General features: G+C 49.7%; 1 protein-coding gene across 2 annotated transcripts in view; it reads left to right on the forward strand.

Annotated features, from left to right (window-relative positions):
* Nucleotides 1–71: 71 nt before the first annotated feature.
* ST8SIA2 (ST8 alpha-N-acetyl-neuraminide alpha-2,8-sialyltransferase 2) overlaps nucleotides 72–18810 on the forward strand; it is a 57036-nt gene continuing 38297 nt past the window's right edge. For both annotated transcript variants that reach the window (XM_024767715.1, XM_024767716.1), the window contains exon 1: nucleotides 72–169. In XM_024767715.1, coding sequence (XP_024623483.1) covers nucleotides 72–169 — 98 coding nt within the window. The remainder of the gene's footprint in view (nucleotides 170–18810) is intronic.

The raw sequence follows: 18810 nt of genomic DNA on the forward strand, positions 1-18810 counted from the left end.
CCTGCCGCTGCGCCCTCCAGCCCCAGCTCCTTGCGCCGGCCCGCGCGGGTCCCGGTGGGCGCGAACCCACCATGCAGCTGCAGTTCCGGAGCTGGATGCTGGCTGCGCTCACGCTGCTCGTGGTCTTCCTCATCTTCGCAGACATCTCGGAGATCGAAGAAGAAATCGGGTAAATAGCTGCGCCTGGGCCCGTGCCGAGCCCTGGCGGGATCTCTTACCACCCCGGTACTCCGCATCCTCCCTCACGCCCGCTTTGTGTGCGCCGCGCCCCCCTGTCGCTCCGCTGGAGAGCCGGGGGACGATTTGGGCCGGGGGTGGCTGTGCAGGGAGCCCGGGACTGTTTGGGGAGCGGAGGGTGGGGGCGGGGCTGCCACTGGGAGTCCCCGGGCAGGGAGCACTGCCAGCCTCCAGCTGGTCCGCGTCGGGGAGCGGACTCGCCCACCCTGCCTCCTTTCCTCTGCATGTCCGCGCGCGTTGTCTCCGGGGTCGAGGGAGGGCGCCCGGGAGTGTCTGGGGCGGGCGGAGGGGCCGAGAGTGGAGGAGGCAGGAGTTTCTTTGTCTCCTGCTCGGCCGCTTTCTCGCTTGAGCAAAGTGGGCAGGGGGCGCGCGGGGATCTCTGTGCTGGGGGAGGGGATCCCCGGGCCGGGGCGGAGGGCGGGGGCTCTTCACGGGCTCCCGGGAAGGCGAGTGTCCCCAGTACCTACAGACACGCACACGCGCCTCCCGCCGGCCCGGGAGCCCAGCACAGGGGTGTGGGCTGACACCGCTAGAGGCGGAGCGCGCGGGGGTTAGCTGAGATCCCTTCCCCACCTTCACCTGGCTTTGGGCGCTTAGCTAATCCCGCGGCTCCCCTTACGCCCCCGGGTTCCTGTGCGCTCGCAGCGCCGCGATGGAGACCTTTCGGGAAAGTCTGTACCACCGCCCTCTCGTCTTCGGGGGCTGGGGAGGAGGGTGCCTAGCACGCGTTCTAGCCCTCGCTTTTCTCCCGATCTCTCCGGGGGCAGCGGGGGAACCGCGAGCCCCTGCCCTGCCGCCGGACTTCCAAGAGTGCGCGCTTGCGGCGCGGGACGCACCTGCTGTGGGTCCTGGAGGCTGAGAGTCGCGCCCCGCCCCTGGGCCGGCCCCTCTCCGCTTCGGCGCTACAAAGAGCCACCAACCCGCTGTAGGCAGGTGGGGGGAGTGTGCAGCCAGGGTTCTGAGGGGCCCTTTGGAGAGCCTCCTGGCCCTGGGCAGAGAGAAAGTGAGGTCGCAGAGTGGGCAGAAAGTCCCTTCCTCCGTGGGGCTAGTCCCGCACCGCGTGCGCCCCTCCTTTGTCCCATCTGTTATTTCATTCACTATCAGCGCTAGTTGAGGGCTCGCTAAGCTGACAGATCCCTCAGAAGGGAAAGGCCAGTCCTGATCCAGGATGCCAAGGCCCTAAGGACTCAAACCTGGGGCAGGCGCCACTACCTGCTCTCTCCTTTTCTCCTTGCCCCTTCCCATCTTGGCCACCGCAGAATTCCTTCTGTGAACTCCAGTGCTCTTCAAGCACCAAACGTTTCTCTGCCTCTCCCTCCTCCTCATTCTCGGTTTCCCCAAGAGCTCAGAAAACTTTCACAAATAGTGTTCAGTTAATACACGACATGCTCCCACGCGGAGATAGAGAAACGCTACGTTCTGTAGCTGTTCGCCTCAAAAACGTGGATCGGAAAGGAAATCAGGCAAGGCAAGGCTTGAGGTGATGGAGGACGCAGTGGGGAGGGTCTTCCTCTCGGCTCCTACACTCTTCTCCCAGATGTGGGCTCTGCCTGGCCCAGACCACTTGCTGACCTTGACGTGTGAGGGAAGGACCAGCAGCTGCCCATTGTTCTGCTATGAAAACGTAAGAGCTGCACCCATTCAGGCATCCCTCGCTTGTCCATTCACTGAACTTTTACCGAATTTCTTCTATAGGCCAGTGACTTTTAAGTTTTAAAATGCAATCAACAAATCACTTTGCACATAATGCTACACTTCCCTGCCAAATGTGTTGTAAAGCCCTTACTCCCCACGTTAGGTTGTTCTAACGGTATCCAGAAATAAGCTGCAAGGCCTGAGCTAAGAAGGGCATTTACATATATATTTAAATCCCAGGGCTCTTGTGCTATGGATGTGTTTCATTGTGTGTGTGTGTGGGGGTCCTGCTTGGACCCACACTGGGGAAAACTGTCTAACAATTTTGTGTCATCTGGTGTGACATTATCCCCCCTTCTGTTGCCCCTGTCCGCAGGCTGACCCCTGACTTGACCAGTCCTGACCCAGGCCTGAGACCCCTCTCCCGCAGCCCCTCCTCCAGCCCCACCCCCAGTCTTCCCCACACACTGTTAACTCATCTGGGATTTGCCATAACTGGGGGAGGAAGGACATGAAACAGAGGACCGGAATCCCCGCAGCCCCCTATATCTGTTTTTCAAGCCAAGTTTCAAGCTCAGTCTCTTATTTAATCCTTGGAAGCACCCCAGCTTTGAGCAGCCAGCGGGGGCTCAGTGCCCTAGCACAGTGGCCAGTGAGGCGGCGCCAGGAGGAGGACTCATCTTCCTCCCCCTATGCTTTGCCTTTCCGGGAGACCTGGGATCATCCTCGAGACCACGGTGCTATTGCACCAGCCCTGCCCACCCTTCCCCTACTTGATATTGACCTGTGCTAGGGAAGATTACAAATTACGTGCCAGTACCGCTCCCTGGGAGAAGACAATTCTGTGAAAGGATGGCTGTTTCTGGAAGACAATGGTGGCACCCTGTGATCTTTTAGGAAGGAAGGAAGGAAGGAAGGAAAGAAGGAAAAATCTCTTCCTGAAGTAAATTTTCCAAGGATTAACACATGAGAAGTAAAAGAGGAAAGACAATTTCATGTGTATCGTCTAGAGGAACAAAACTGAGATATATTTTTGCTAAACTCTTGATTCCTTTTATTATAAAATAAGGCTTTTGCTGTGGTGATCTCAGAAGTTCTGTCCTGCCCAAGGAATCATATAACGGGTTATGAAGGGCAGGGGTTTTCTTCCAGGGGCTATTTCCCTAGAGACACGTCTCTTCCTAAGTGATGATTTTCAAAGTTCTGTTTCTAAATTGCTTGCTTGGGGAAATGTCTCCCTAGGGCTGAATGAGAAAAAAAAATGTAAAATGCTCTTCAAAGCATTCGAAGAGTGAATTCAAATTCTAAATCAGAGATTGGGTGGAGCTTTGGTAAAACAGCCCCCATCAACTCACGCAGCACCCCAAATTTAGAGTCAGTTGGACCAAGTCGTAAGCTAAAACTCTTTTTCTGATTATCCCCTGGGCTTTAGTCTTGAGTGTAACCTTCAAGAGAGAGTTATGGGCACGGCTGTCTTGCCCACCGTGATGCCTTCAGAACCTGACACACAGAAGGCATTCAGTAAACATCTACTGGATAAATATCTTTCTGGGGTCTGGCCCAGTGATGAGCATACACGGCATCCTTAGGGAAGGCTGACACTCACAAAGCCTTAGGGTGGGAAAGGAGTGCAGGGCTCCCCCTAAAAAACCTCCTCTCTTTTTACAATTAGGATAAATTTGACCCTGAGAAGTAGCATCTCTTATCCAAGATCACACCCTGGCTGGTTAGGGACAGGGCAAGCCTGCACAGGTCTCCTCACTTATAACCCAATGCCCTAGTCCCCGAATGAGGTCTCTAATCGTAAAATAGTTACAGAACTCTTATTAAAGAGGATGTAGCTAGTAATAACAGAAATCATGGCAATGGTGAAGGTGAAGATGATGGTGGTCATTAACATTCATTTATTTATTGAGTGCTTGCTATGAACCAAGAGCTATTCCAAGTGCTTTATAGACGCTAACACATGTCATCCTCCTGGCAACCCAATGGTCACCTACTAGTGGCTCCAAAAGCTACTATTTGCTGAGCACAAATACTGCCAGACACCGTGCTTACTGCTTTGAAGCACTAGCTCACTCAGTCCTCACCAAACCTCTTGAAGCTAGGTAGGGTGGCTATCTTTAGCTCATCAGTGAGGAAACTGAGGCTCAGAGAGGTTGTATAACTTGCTTGTGATAAAGCAAATGACCCTAATTCTAAGAGAAGCCAAAGCCCCTGTCTTGACTGCCGTGCTAGACTGCCCTGTCCTTCGAATTCTTTGCCCCCTGCAGTAACATTACATAATAGGTCTCAGAACTAGCCTTCCTAACTCATCCCCCCACATACTTTCAAAGGCCCAGTTTTCCTAAGAGCCTGGTCTGACTTAGTAGTTACCTGCTCCCCTGCCCTCAGCGGTTTAGAAGGAGGGAAGGTGAGTAATGAGGATTGGAGAAGGACTCGGGGCTCGTCTCCCCAAAGTGCCCCTCTGGTCCAGTCAAAGTTCAGTGTGATGCTATACCCTGGTTTGCCAGACAAGCTCACTGGCCATGGGCCTGAGCATCCCAGACTTATAGGTGGGGCCTTGGGCTATATAGCTTCTGAAGGAGAGAAAACTCCCATTCCATTGCAGCCCTGATTCTGATGTCAGTTGAATACGCCTTCCTCACTTCTACACACCACAAGATTGGGTATCCAGGAACCTGGACTAGGTGATAGTTAAAGATGCTTAACAACTGGTCCCTCTCGGGCACTGACCTGCGAGAATGGACATCTGACCGGTCAGAACTGATGCCGTCCAGTACACCATGGTCAGGGTCCTGGTGCCCCCCAAACATCAGACACTGTCTGGGAAGGTAATAGACAAGGAAGGACTAGCTCTGACCCTCAGATCCGTGGGCTGGCAACTACTGCCATCAGCTGAGAATGAGGTGAGGTGCACCTTTCAGTGGATGAGTCCAGGTGGATGAGAAAGGAAATGACCTTGGGCAGTTGCAGTCCAGGCACTCTGTAAGAAACACACATATTCGCACAAGACCGTGCAACATTTTTTAAAAGCCCATTCTTCGCCCCAGTCCTCATGTACTTCACTCAAGTATAAACATGATTGGAGGATAAAATAGGACAGAAAGAAAGTCTGGTGTTTAACTGACTTGCTCCAAGCCCTTGTTGCCAACTGTTCCTAGCATCAAATTTAAATTGCAAATAGATATCCATCTTAGAAACCAATTCACCACTCAGGGCCTCTTTCCCCTTGTAAAGCGGGGTTGCTTGATTTTAAAATTGCTTAGGTTTTACAAATTGGGGATGTTGTAGATCGCAAATGATAAATACTTCTCAGAGATAGTGGAATTCTATAAAGGCTCCCATTGCTTTTAGCATGGCGTAAGAGGTAATACCTAATCTGTCCCCAGCCTCTCTCTTCAGCCTTCCTGGCCTCCAGACATTCTGTATTGCTCACAGTTCCCTGGAATGTACCATGACTTCATGCCTCTGTGCCTTTGCACATGTTCTTACTGCTTTCTAGAACAACCTCCTTGCACACACTATTCTTAACCCCACACCCCACCCATCCTTACTTCCCCTCCCTCCTCCTTTAAGGCGAAAGCTAGTATCACCTCCTTTGCAAAGAATTCCAGGACCCCAGACCTTCCTTGGACAGTCTGGGGTAGCTGCCTCTCCTGTGTGTACACTTAGCATCCCATAGTGACAGTATCCTATGGAGATGGACTCAACAATTTTGTTTTATTTTTTTCCCTTATCCCCAGCCCCTGGTGACAAGTATATGGTTTAGTAAATAGAGCCCATAAAGTATTTTTAGGATGAACAAACTTGGGCCTAGCACATGGCAAAAGTAAGCATTCAGCCTTTCTGACCCCAAAGGTCTACACGATTCTAATAACAATTAAACACCCTCCGCTTGCTCAGAAAGCCCCTTGCTTTTCCCAACATGTGTATCCAACATGGAGGCCACAGCCCAGTTAAGGGCACAGTTTTCATTGTCTCAGAATGTTGTAGAACAGGCCAATGGGAATGAAAGCACCTTTCTAATTTGTAAAAGAGGAGGACCCAGTGATAAGTTTCCCACTGTCAGTTCAGATAAAAAGCAAAGATATAGAGCCCCACCTCCAAGCCTCTGTCCAGCTCATTTTCTCCAGAGAGCCCTTTCTGGCCCTGCCACTGCCGACAGTGCCAGCACCTCCCCCATCCTCCTTCTGCCTGGAGAGGAAATGCCTGCTCTGTCCATCTTTATCACCTTAACGGCTTCCACACTGGCGTTAAGAGCAGACTTAAGTTGGGGCCAACTGTTTCCTTCCAAGGGCTGGTCCCCAGAAAGGATGCTGAACAGAAAGGCTGTGTTGTGTGTTTGAAACATTGAGGGAGTAAGAAGTAAGAGGTCAAGTTGATGTGTGTCATCTCAAAGATTTTCTCTATTAAGCACTTTTAAGTGGTGTTATGATTTTCAAACACTGGTCAAACCAGGGAATCGTGATGGATTAGCCAAGACTCATAGCAGCTGCGAGGACCCTCAGTGGGTTTCAGGAGCCTCGCACCTCTCAGCTGCCTCAAGCGAGAACAAATTCAAGAGGCAGGTGGAAAGATACAGTGAAAGGAGTAAGGCAGGGGCAGGAACATGAATGCCACCAGCGGGGTGGTCAGGTGGCCGCCTCCTGCCAGGGAACAGGAACAGGTCCACCTCTCCAGGAGAAGCCCCAAGGTGAGACGCTTGGGTGTCATCTGCGCGCAGGGAAACCGTCCCCTGTGAATGAGTGACTGCTGGTCTGGGGCTTGTCCTTAAGTGTTGGGGTTAGTCACTCTCCTGGGGGGCAGCTGGGCTGGATTTAAATTCTCCCCAGTCTCCTGCAGTTGGTCACTTGGCTAGGAAGCCACCCAGTGTCCTGACAGGACCTGTCTGTCACAGCATTTTCTTAGCTTCAGCTGTCACAGACTTCGCAGTGGCAAAGGGAACTGCTCCAGGGGTGTCTGTATTACACACGGCAGGGACACTTCTAGCACTTGGAATCCTGATTCGCTGCTCTTGGAAACCCAGCGTCCTGCCTTGCTGTGTGGGTGTGTGTTTGAGTTCTGAAATTGCTCTGTGAGAAGGAAGCTCCTGGCTCTGTCACAGAGTTTCCTCAGCACTTTGCTCTTATTGTTGGAGAAACACGGAGACGCTCAGCTCTGCTTCCTGGTCCCCTTTTAAGGCTCCGGGCTACAATTTCTCCTCCTTCTCTTAGTTGATGGCTGGAGGTTGAAATGACCCTGAGATCAGCATTTCCCAGTGCTGATCCAGAAGGAAAAAAGAAAAGAAAAAATAAAAAACACAATGTAGCCATGACAATTATGTTAGTTTCAAGTATGCCAACTGTCATTTCCCAAGAACTATCCTTTGAGATGCTGTTCTTTTTTTTTTTTCTTTTGGGTATTGATGTCCTTTCTTTCCTGAAAGAGGGTGATGGTAGAGAGTAGTTGTGATCTTTTTCCTAAACTGAGTCCCCAGCCCCAATTCTTTGGAAATGTTACCGATCACTGAAATCTGTAGTCTGGGGTCTCAGTTTACCTTGAAGAGTAAACAGAGGGCATCGCTTCTAGAAACAGGGGCTCATACATCTTTCCTCCGTGGAGGCTGACGCCAGCAGACGGTGACAACAGTCATGTTTTTTGGGGCGGGTCTGCTGTGTGCCATATAAGAGCCTAAGCACTTTAGCTCTGTTCGCACCTGTAATCTCCCCAACTAATCCTATGAGGTCCATATTGTTATTATCTCCATTTTATAATGAGGAACCTGAGGCACAGAACAGTTAAGTAACTTGGCCAAGGTCACAGAGCTAGTCACTTGCAGAGCTGGGATGGGAACCCAGGTTCCACGGAATCAGTAGAACTCTCCCAAACGGACATACGAAATGACACCCGGTGGGGAAAATATGCGTGCTCGAGCTTCCAAAGGGTGAAGCTTGGAAAGAGAGAGGTCTGTGGGAGAGAGAAACCCGGAAAGCAGCAACGCTGGAAGAGAGCTCAGGAGACAGGAAACTAGAGGTGAGGCCGTAATGGAATATGGCAGCCCAGAAGATCAACGAGATTTAGGGTCGCCAGATCCACAGCATCTTGTTTTGGAATGGTGCCCGCCACTCCACCTTCCCCCTTTCCCTCCCGTCCAGCCCCCTCTTCGTCCCCACCAGGTCTCATCAGAGTGGTTCTGGAGCACATTTGTTTGACCAACTCATTAGAGTAGACACACACACGTACGCACACACCGATGGGAGAGAAAAACAGCACGGACGATTAAGGCCTGGAGGAATTTTCTTCTGGGGAAAGAGAGAAGGGCTAGTGCAGTCCGCTTCCCGGAACCTGGCAAGGAGGGAAGAAAGTAGGCTGGGAGGGGACAGGCTTCTGCAGGGAGATTGTACAGGCCCAGGGAGCCCGTTTCCTGGGAGCTGACATTGTGCCGAGAGCTGTACGGGGCAATCTCTTAAGCCTCACAGCTGCCACGTTTGCTCATCAGCAGATGAGGAAGTAGGGGCCCAAAGAGGTGCCAAGACTTGCTAAGGACACACAGCCAGTAACAAGGAAATGAGGTGCCAGCCAAGTTTGCCCGACTCCATCACCCACGCTGTTCATAGTGACTCTGTGTCCCCGAATCACTGGGCCGCCTGCCCCTGTCCCCCCTGCCTCCCGTCTCCTGCCTTGGGCCATTTTCTGTACCACAAAGACAGTTTGCAAAGGGAAGCTGGAAACATTAGGACTTCAGAAAGGACTCGTGGCATGTCAGGTGAGCCTCCCAAGCACTATGGCGACCACGCCCTTGGGTGCAACGTTTCAGCCAAGGCTGAGGAGGGGCACACACCCTTGAACTCTGTCCAGCGAGGTGTGGGCGCTTGCTGTTAGGTTTCCCATCTCCAATTTCAAGAACAAGAATATTGGCCATGCTCGGAGGAGCACTACACAGGATTAATTCACACCTTCTTGCTTAGTAAATGCCATTAAATAATGCAGCGGGGAGGCTAAGATACCCGGAGAAAATGAGCTGGTAAATTGATAGGCGACTTTCGTTTGCTCTTCTCCTGTAAGCAGCAAAGCCCCTCCTGCTGCACCTCTGAGGTTCCTAAGTTTGGGATTTAGCTCTAAGCGGACTCTGCCTGATGTCCAAACTATACCCCAGTCCATAGGTTTAGTTCCCAGGAGAGGCAAATAGAAGGGCAAGAGAGAAACCCACAGTGGTGTACAGGTCCTGGCCCGGGCAGAGAGCCTGCAGCAGCTCCTCGACAAATAGCTCCAGAAGACGGGGACCATCTAGCATTGGGGGTGGAGCCAGCTAAGGCTCTGCAGCCCCTTCCCCAGAGGGTACTGCCGCCGAAGCTCTACCCTCTAGCGTCATTAGGATGACTCCCTTAGGGCTTCTTTGTAAATCTCTCCCAGCTGCCAGCCTAGGGCCTTCCTTTTCTCCAGTCAGTAAGGACTGTCAAGTCTTCCCTATGAGCCAGACTCACTGCTCTTGCCTCTGGACACTAGGCCACACCTTTGGAGCCCCTGGGAGCTGCTATGGAAAGACTGAGGCTCTAATCGCTGATGAAACACTTATTACCTGCGTGACCTCAGGCAGGTGGCTTCACCTCTCTGAGCCTCAGTTTCCTAATCTGTATAATGGAGTTACTAGTATCCAACTCACAGTGTTCTGAGGAGTAAATGATAAATCGTGGGAATGTAAAATGGTGCAGCTGCTGTGAAAAACATCAGGGTGGTTCCTCAAAAAATTAAGAATAGAATTACCATCTGACCCAGCAATTCCTCTTCTGGGTATATACCCCAAAGAATCAAAAGCAGGGATTTGAACAGATATTTTTATACCCGTGTTTATAGCAGTATTATTTGCAATAGCCAAAAAATGTCCATCAACGGTTGAATGGATAAGCAAAATGTGGTATGTATATACAATGGAATGTTACTCAGCCTTAAAAGGGAAAGAAATTCTGACACATGCTACAACATGGATGAGCCTTGAGGACATTATACTAAGTGAAATAAACCAGACACAGAGAACAGATATTGTATGAGTCCACTTATATGACTAGAATAGTCAAATTCATGGAGACAGGAAGTAGAGGGGTAGTTGCCAGGAGCTGCGGGAGGGGAGTTGCTGTTCAGTTGGCACACAGAGCTTCAGTGTTGTTTGCAGGATGAGAACTCTGGAGATTGGTTGCACAGCAATGTGAATGTACTTGACACTACTGAACCGTACAGCTGGAAATGGTGAAAATGGTAAATTTTACGTTAGGTGTATTTTACCACAACTAAACACACACACACGCACACACACACACAAATGAAAGCAGCCAGAAGAGTGCCTGGCAGGTGCTCAAGATACATTGATTTATTTGAAGAGCATAGTTGTGGTATTAACAAAGCAACATCAATGTGAGTACTATTTAATTCAAAAAATGATATAGCACAAAAATCATGGTTGGGAGGCAGTAGAGGGAGAAAAAGAGAAAGGGACGTAGACTGGAATTAGAGATATACAAACCATTTCTTTGTTGTGAGCATATCTGGATACACTTGCTGGAGGGGGCCCAAATTCCCAACACCTGGGATTTAGGACCTTGGAAAGTGCAAACATACACTTTTCATGGACTCTCTGTAACTACTCGTTGGCCTGCCTTCCTGTCTAACTTCAGTGGAGGGGTCCATAAGGTCTCTGTCAAAGTCTAAACTGCGTGGAAGTCAGGGAGTGGTGGGGGAGGGAAGCAGGGGGGAGAGAGGTGGGAGGCCAAGGGTGCAGATAGCCCAGACCACGCCTCTCCCCCAGATCTGGGTTCCTAGCTGCGCTTTTCTTACCATCTGCTGAGATACAGCTGACTCTCCCCATTTAGGCTCATGCCAGGCAACTCCCAGAAGACAACTGGCGTGAGCAAGTGCTCTGGTTTCCAGGGTCAGGCAGTCCCAAAACTGGGGGCTGTTACAAACAGTGCCGGCCCCACCCCAGAGTTTCTGATTCAGCAGGTCTGGGGCGGAGCCTGAAAACTGGCATCACTAACAAGTTCCGGGTGACGCTGATATCTCTGGCCCTTTCGAGGACCACACTTGGAGAACCACTGGGCCTTGTCAATCAAAGTGCGGTCCTTGGACCAGCCACATGGGCTTCACCTGGAGTTTTGGTAGAAATGCAAAATCTCAGGCCTCACCCCAGATCCACACCTGATGAAATCTGCATCAGAACAAGACCCCAGGTAATGTGCATACACACTCCCTGGACTGGTGGGAATAATTGGTTTCCTGACCTTCTGCAGAGCCCCAGCCCAAGGCAAAGACCTTGGCCCATCAAACCAGGGGAAACTTGTCTGAGGATCCCTGTTGCCCATCAGAGTTGGCCTTGACTCTCAAAAGGATGTCAGAAAAATCAGTAATGGTTATTATTACAGCTGGATGCCTGTGTGTACACCAGGGTTTTTCATACATTATTTCATTATAAAACCCTGGGAAAACCCATTTTATGGATGAGTAAACTGAGACTCAGGTAAAGTAACTGCTTGATAAACACAGAAAAAAGAACTGAATTTTATGAAGGTCTACCTGGCCGTTTCCAGGGTGCCGGGGTTTAGGCCTGTGGATTAACCTTCTTCTCTCCCTTTCACCCTCCCACAAATAAGGCCTGAGGCATGAAGTAAGGCAAGGAGAAATCTTTTTTTTTTTTTTAATGCAGTTTATTTTCCATCTCATCCATGAGGCTTTTTTTTTTAATCTAGATTTCAGAGTTAACCCTTTCTTTGCAACTTTCTTGGCCAAGAAGTTCTTAAAACTTGTTTTTTGGGTTTATTTTAGCCATGCCGTGCAGCATATGGGATATTAGTTCTCCCACCAGAGATCGAACCCATGCCTCCTGCATTGGGAGCACAGAGTCTTAACCACTGGACCACCAGGGAAGTCCCAAGGCAAGGAGAAATCTTAACCAAGATTGAATTGATTTATTAAATAAGCTTAAGGAGGCCGCAATGTCTGTACCAGAATAACTTTGACCCAGGGCTGGAGCATATGATCGAAATTTCCAGAGAAGCTGGTCAGCCAAGTACTCCTTGACTGTGTCATTAAGTCCCCTCATGAGCTTGGCTTGGATGTGATCATTCACACAGTTCCTGGCCCCACTTCACAGTTGGCACACGTGGTTACAGTTCCTTAGATTCCTTGGGGTTCCTGAGTGGTTTTGGTGGCCTGCCCAGCCGGCAATCTAATTCCAAACTCCATTCTCAGTTATAAAAAGCAGAGGAATTGATGGGGGAGGCCTCTAGGGGCTATCAAAGGCAAGTAGAGGGGAGCCTTTAAAAACCAATCTGCTACTTCAGATAAAGACAGCCTCTGGGCAGGCTGGAAACCAAGACTTTAATTGTATTTATTTTTGCCATTACTTTCTATTTAGGGCAAGGGATATTGGTATTCTATTTATGGTAGTGATATAAAGGTTCCTTTGATGATTAATTCATTTAAGTTTTTAAATGAGTCGATTTAAAGAAAACTATTAAGTCAATAAAGTGGGATTAGCAAAACACGTATAGGTAGACCTCCAAAATGACTGAAGTCGATGCTGTGATGTTGTGGTTGCCTTACTTCTCTCTGTGACCATTATCTGCCCCCTTGGCAGCAAAGCCGCGACAAGTCCTTGTAAAACTTCTATAGAGAGTAAGTGAGTTAATCTTCAAAAAAAGTACCTAGTTACAGATACGATTTCTCACTGTATCTGGGAAGTTGCCCAGTGCTCAGAAAAAGAATTCTCCGATGAAACAACCTCGTGGATGACTCAAAAGGCAAGGATGATTGAGCCCTGCCACCAATTCCCAGAAACACCACTAGGTGAGACTCCCGTCTTAGAGTCTCCCGGCGCCCTCTATATTTTCCTCCTCACGGTTCATACTTCTTGCATGGTGCCTTTCCTGCCTGGTAGATTGTAGCTTTAGGAGGGCTAGGACCAGTTCACATCTGTGCTGCGTTGTACTTTCAGCCCCTTGCACAGGGCCTGGCAGAGGGTAAGTGCTGGTTTGGAGAATAAAGGAAGGAAAGGAGGGAGGGCAGGAAGGAGGGAGTTAGTTCCAGAGAGAAGCTCAGAACAGCTCCTGCCACCTACATTCTGCAATCATTTATATATCCCTTTCCATGGCCAAAGGAGAGAAAATATGATGGTTTATATCAGCTCCCACATGATTGTCTGATTTGAAATCCATTGAGTTCCGTCTTGGTTATAGATGAAATGCACTTTTCCTTTTCCCTGATTCCTTGGAGAAAAGACCAGCCCACTGTTAAAGGTATCTTAACAGGGTAATTCATGGTGCTATATACAAGCTCCATGGCCTGGTACGCAGAAGCCAGAGGACCAGAGGGATGTGGATGTGGCCAGAATTGGGAATCAGGTATGCTGGCTCCTGGCAGGCTGAGATCATGCTGATAACAAAGAGATTAATAAGGGTCTGCAACCTCCTCCATCCTGTAGTATCAAGGAGGGTTTTTTTAATCAATGCCGGACTGGCTGGCTGGCTGGTACCTAATCTTACCTTTTGAAGCTGGAATATTTGAGAGTTGAGATCAATTGAGATAAAATAAAGCAAACTGTGTTGACTTTTGGGTTTGGGGTCTTCATCAGATTCCCATTGTGTAGCGTTGTTTTTATTTTCTGTCTTGGAAATAGGTGGAGATTAGCCACTGGAGAGGGTTGTTCTGCCTGGACCAGGTGATGGTATATTTACTTCTGTTCTTCTTTTTTTCATCTTCCACAAGATGACTCTCCATGAGGGAAAGATCCATTTCTATCCTGTTCATCTCCATATACGCAGGGCAAGTCGCCCAGTAAATGCTCAATGACTATATCCCAAGTACAGCACTTTAGGGTAACCAGCACACCCTCTGCCAGGGGCCAAGTCTGCTGGAAAAGTCAGTCTGTTCCCAATTAGGTGCAGAAACAGCCACCTTACGAGGCATCCCAGTGCCCCTGGAGAAGAGCCGCAGGAAGGCTCCCTGGTACCTGGTTCCCGTGACTGTTACCACGAGTCTTGTGTGGTCATCACAAAGCCGTGTGAGTAAAATTCATCTGATTCGTCACACACAAGGGCTCACAAGCCCTGTGCGAGATGCTGGTGACAGGCAAAGATGAACCCAGCACAGAAAAAGTGCTTGAGGAGTTTGTGGTCTGATGGAGGAGAAACTCTTGAAAGTTTAGGCATTTCTCTGGCCAGAGGATCCATACATTTTAAAATATTTATTGATTTATTTTTGGCTGTGTTGGGTCTTCATTGCTGCACGTGGGCTTTCTCTAGCTGTGGCGAGAGGGGGCCGCTCTTGGCTGCAGTGAGTGGGCTTCTCATTGCGGTGGCTTCTCGTTGCGGAGCACAGGCTCTAGGCAGCACGGGCTTCAGTAGTGGCTCGCGGGCTCTGGAGCGCAGGCTCAGCAGTTATGGCGCACGGGCCCAGCCACTCCACGGCATGTGGGATCCTCCCAGACCAGGGATCCAACCCGTGTCCCCTGCATTGGCAGGCGGACTCCCAACCACTGAGCCACCAGGGAAGGACCCCATACATTTTAAAGGATTCTCAAAGGATACCACAAAGCTGAAGAGGAGCTGCTATGAACAGTTGAGACCCTTGAAATGTTGTGAACAGGAATGTGCATCACACATCGTCCTGTGTGAGGATGAGAAACGTGTCTGGGGTGAGTGAGAGCTGGGAGATCTGCCACCTCAAGGGCAGGCCCTAAGCTTTCAGGGCCTCAATTTCCCCATCTGTAAATGAGGTTCAACAACCCCACAGGTCTTCTCTAGCTGCAAAGCATCACCACTGGATACCTTCCCTGTTGAGTGAGTCCAGACTCAATGGAAATAGCTAATCCTTTTTCTACGCCTCTAAATTCCTTGCCCTGAAATCTTAGAGTAGGGCAATAAATAGGTGCTGAGCTATTTTCACCTACCACCTGCTCTACATTTAAAAGGGGAAAAAGCCACTCTAAGGGAGGTGGAAGGCAAACTTACACACTGAGGGTCTGCCACATGCCAGGCATCACAGTGGATGCTTTCACATCTCAACGAAGCCTCTTGAGGAACTGGCAAGACAGGCCCAGCAGCATCTTTATTCCCCGCCTCTCAGTACCACTTGGAGAATCATTCTATTACAGCAGGATGGGTGTTCCTGATCAGTTATGCTCAATGTACCACATTTTAGAAAAGCATGTGAGTGTATGTAATAAAATATAGAAAAGCTGGCATCAGTCATAGCTCAATTGGAGGATTTCGGAAGCCTTCTTCCTTCAGTTATCAGGAAGATTCATTATCACCAGCAAGCATCTCAACCTAGTAAGCATCCCTGTCCTCAGTGGTGAGCCCTGCCATGTCACAGAAACAAAAATTGACAATATTGCGGTCCTAGTGATGATGCTTCAGATCTGTAGGAGCTCCAAAGAGGGAGTCCCCACAAAGGGCGGTGGCAAGAGAAACATTTTCTAGACGAGGTGGGATCAGGGTGGGAACTTGAAGGAATGGTCCAAGACTTAGCTGGAAGAAGAATGAAATGGATGATCCAGATGGGGAGAATGGCCTGAGACAAAGAAGGTTCAAGTGCACATCAAAGAGCTGTTCCTACCTTTGGGACTTGGCTGGAGTGGGGGGCTTCGGGACGACCTGAGGGTGGAGGAAAATACGATAGGACAGGGGGTGCAGAGCCAGGCTGTCAGGATCTGAGGAACTCACACTTGATTCTTTGGGGGGTTGCTTTGGTCTAATCTGGGGTCCAAAGACCTCTAAAGAGTCTGTGATGGGTTTTAGGAGATCCATGAACCTCTTGAAATCTTAGGCATTTCTCTGGGCAGAGGATCCATACATTTTAGAGGACTCTCAAAGGATTCCACAAAGCTGAAGAGGAGCTGCTATGAACAATTGAGACCCTTGAAATGTTTTGAACAGGAATGTGTAGACTGTATGTTGCTGGAAGGGGCAGAAGCTAGGGAGACCACCCAGGTCATCTATAGGAGCAGCATGGAGGGTCTGGGCTGGGGGGCAGGGGCTATAAACGGAAAGGAAGAGAGAGCTAGGGAGTCTTGGTTACAGAGGAGAAATGACAATACTCTGGGATGGTCAGTGATGGCTGAGCCCACTGTGGGTATCAGAATCCAGAGGGAAATCTGTGCCTTAAGGTCCAATGATGAGTTTGACTTTCAACATGATGATTTTAAGAGGATAGAGTTCATCTATGTAGGAATGAAGACATTTAAAAATCATTGAATCACCAATTATTGGAGTGTAGGTACAAAAGAGGCCAGCCAGCCCATTCCCCTGTATTTTCCAGGTACAGTGATGACACCCCAAGCTGGGAAGGGACTTGTCCATGGTCACCTGGATGGTGGGCAACTGTAACCAATACGTAAGCGAATAATATTTAGGAGAGAGGTCAGAGCTGAGATGGAGATCAGAAGCCATTTGGAGGGAGACGCTTGAAGCCATGAGTGTAGCCATCTTTAACGTAGCAGAGACCCCAGGATTAAGCTTCGGTCTTTGCCCTCGTTTTGAGAGTTGGAAGGAGGAACCAAGGGAGCAAAGGGCATGGAGAAGGACAAAGAAGTGAGGGGAGAACCGAGAGACCAAAGCTGTGACCAAGGGGGGCAAGCACCCCCAGCGGAAGGGCACATGGGATGAGGATTGCTCCAGGGCCACTGGCTGGGGCATCAGCGGGCTCTGGGTGACAGTTGAGAGACCTCTTTCCTTGGTGTGGTGAGGTGATGCGAGATTTCAGAGAGGTCCCTGATAAAAGGGGGCCATGATTACAGTCCGGCCTTGCTAGAGGTTTGCGAGGCAAAGAGAAGCAGGTCGAGAGCAGGACCAGGCAGAAGGAGAATATTTAAAAAATTTTAAAAGTGTATTTGTAAAACTAAGGTAAAGAAGCAATGAGGGGAGAGAAGGAAAGAGGGAGAGGTTATATGAGAAAGTCACAATCTTGAGGAGAAAATGGGGCCAATAAACAGAGGTGGGGATGAAGATTCAGAGACCATCTTATGGGGCGTGGAGGGCCCAGAAACAACATGAATTTTACATGAGGGAAGATTGGGATCCATTCACCCATCAGGCTCCTCTTGCTTTGGGACCATGGCTTGTGCAGACCCCTCCACCTGATGCTCTTCCCACAGCCCTTTTGAGGCTGCCCTCCTCGTATTCTGGGGTTCTGACAAAATGCCAGCCCCCCAGACAGCTCTTCCCTGCCTGCTCCCAAGGATACCCTCAGTCTCTAATCACTGCTTCTCCTCGTTTCTTCTTAGCATCACCCAGTGTATGGATGGGTGGTTATGATTCTGTTCCTTTGCTGCAGCGTTTCCTGTATGTGTATGTGTGTGAGTGTTTCTCGTCTCCAAATTTCAATTTTAAGGACCTTCAGACTGGAGAGTGTCTCCATCCCCCACTGTGACCCCAGAGCCCAGCCCGGGGCCCATCATACACATTAATTAGAACAAAAAGAAGAGAAGGAAGAAGAATTCATGGTCGCTTCTCCACTATCCATCTGAGCAGATGCCTCCTCAAGTCCCCATTCAGACACCCGATTCTAGCATCAACCTGGACACAGCCTTGGGTGCCAGCATCCTCCCTATGCCCATCCGCATCCCACCCCCCACCTGCTACCAGCTGCAGTGATGTTTGTTGGCTGATGTCACTTTCCGTGCCCTGAAGCAACAGGGCTGGAGTTCATTTTCTCCACCCTGAGCACTGTCTCGGGACTTTTCTCAAAGGCAGTCAGAAAGCAGCTCACAAGGGGGACCCAAAGGGCAGAAACCCGCCCCTCCCCCGCAATTCCTCCCCAGAGCCTTGGACTCCCACAGAACATGCGCTGGAGAGTGGGGATGGAGACCACAGCTCACACCTAAGGCGTTAGGGCTGAGTACCCCTCCAGAGCCAGGGCTGGATTTCCATTACTAGTCTATCAGTTAGTGATTCAATCAGCAAGTCCAAGAAAGCAGCCTCGCGCCACATCATAGGGAGAATGGAGCTCCCAAATTTTCTTTTCCAGAACTTTTTTCTTCTGAATATTGTGTGTGGGGTGGGGACGATGGTGCCTCTGGGTGTTCCTCTTCTGCTCTGGTTGATTTTATCAATAAGCATCTTGTCAGTTGTCATCGAAAGGGAGCAAGGAACTAGTACTCCCTGCCACTTCCTATACACCCTCAGTTCCCGTAGCCTTGCTGTACCTGGCATAAGCGGGGCTTCTGAGTCAGGGAAGGTCATGGAGAAGGTGACATGAGCTGAGTTTTGCTACCTGAGTAGGAGCGGGTCTAGGGATCTCAAACTCAAATGCCTTCAAGGTCTAGGCAGGTCACATAAATAAGTGAAACAGTACAGTGTAAGACAGTAAGGAGGGATGTGGACTGTGGGAAAATATAGTTTATACCCCGCCCCCAACGTGAGGCACAGCTGCTTCTCATCTCCACCAGTTACTATGGTTCAGGGTTCTGATTGTTCAAAAGAAGCCAAAACTTAAGATATTTTTTAATGACTAATCCCTTGGGTTTTTACAATTGGCCTCTTAATCCTAAAAGATTTAACACTGTGAAAGCTCCCCAGGCCAGATATGACCTGGGGCTGGCAAGTCATAAACTCTGAATTAAGTAAATGGAAAACAGAATAAAGGGTTCTGGAGAGAGAGGATAATGTTCGAAGGCACAATCTTATGATCTGACTCACACGTTCCGGAAACTGCCCATTGCTTGGTGGAGTTAGCAGGTGGATGTGTGAGAAAGTGAAGATGAGGACAGACTCAGAGTCTTCTGTGCTATGCTAAGGAACCCGAACTTTATTTTGAAAGCAATGGGGCTCAGAGAGGGAACCCAGAAGAGCTTCAAGGAGGAAGCGCCATGTTGCACTTTGCATTTTGGAAATCCAGGTCCCACGTAGGAGCGTTTGGCAAAGGATGACTCTCTGCAGACAGGGAGGTAAGACAGAAACCATGGCAGGG

The sequence above is a fragment of the Neophocaena asiaeorientalis genome, unplaced genomic scaffold (assembly GCF_003031525.2).
Source record: "Neophocaena asiaeorientalis asiaeorientalis breed wild unplaced genomic scaffold, Neophocaena_asiaeorientalis_V1.1 scaffold297, whole genome shotgun sequence".
In the NCBI taxonomy this organism is placed as follows: Eukaryota; Metazoa; Chordata; class Mammalia; order Artiodactyla; family Phocoenidae; genus Neophocaena; species Neophocaena asiaeorientalis.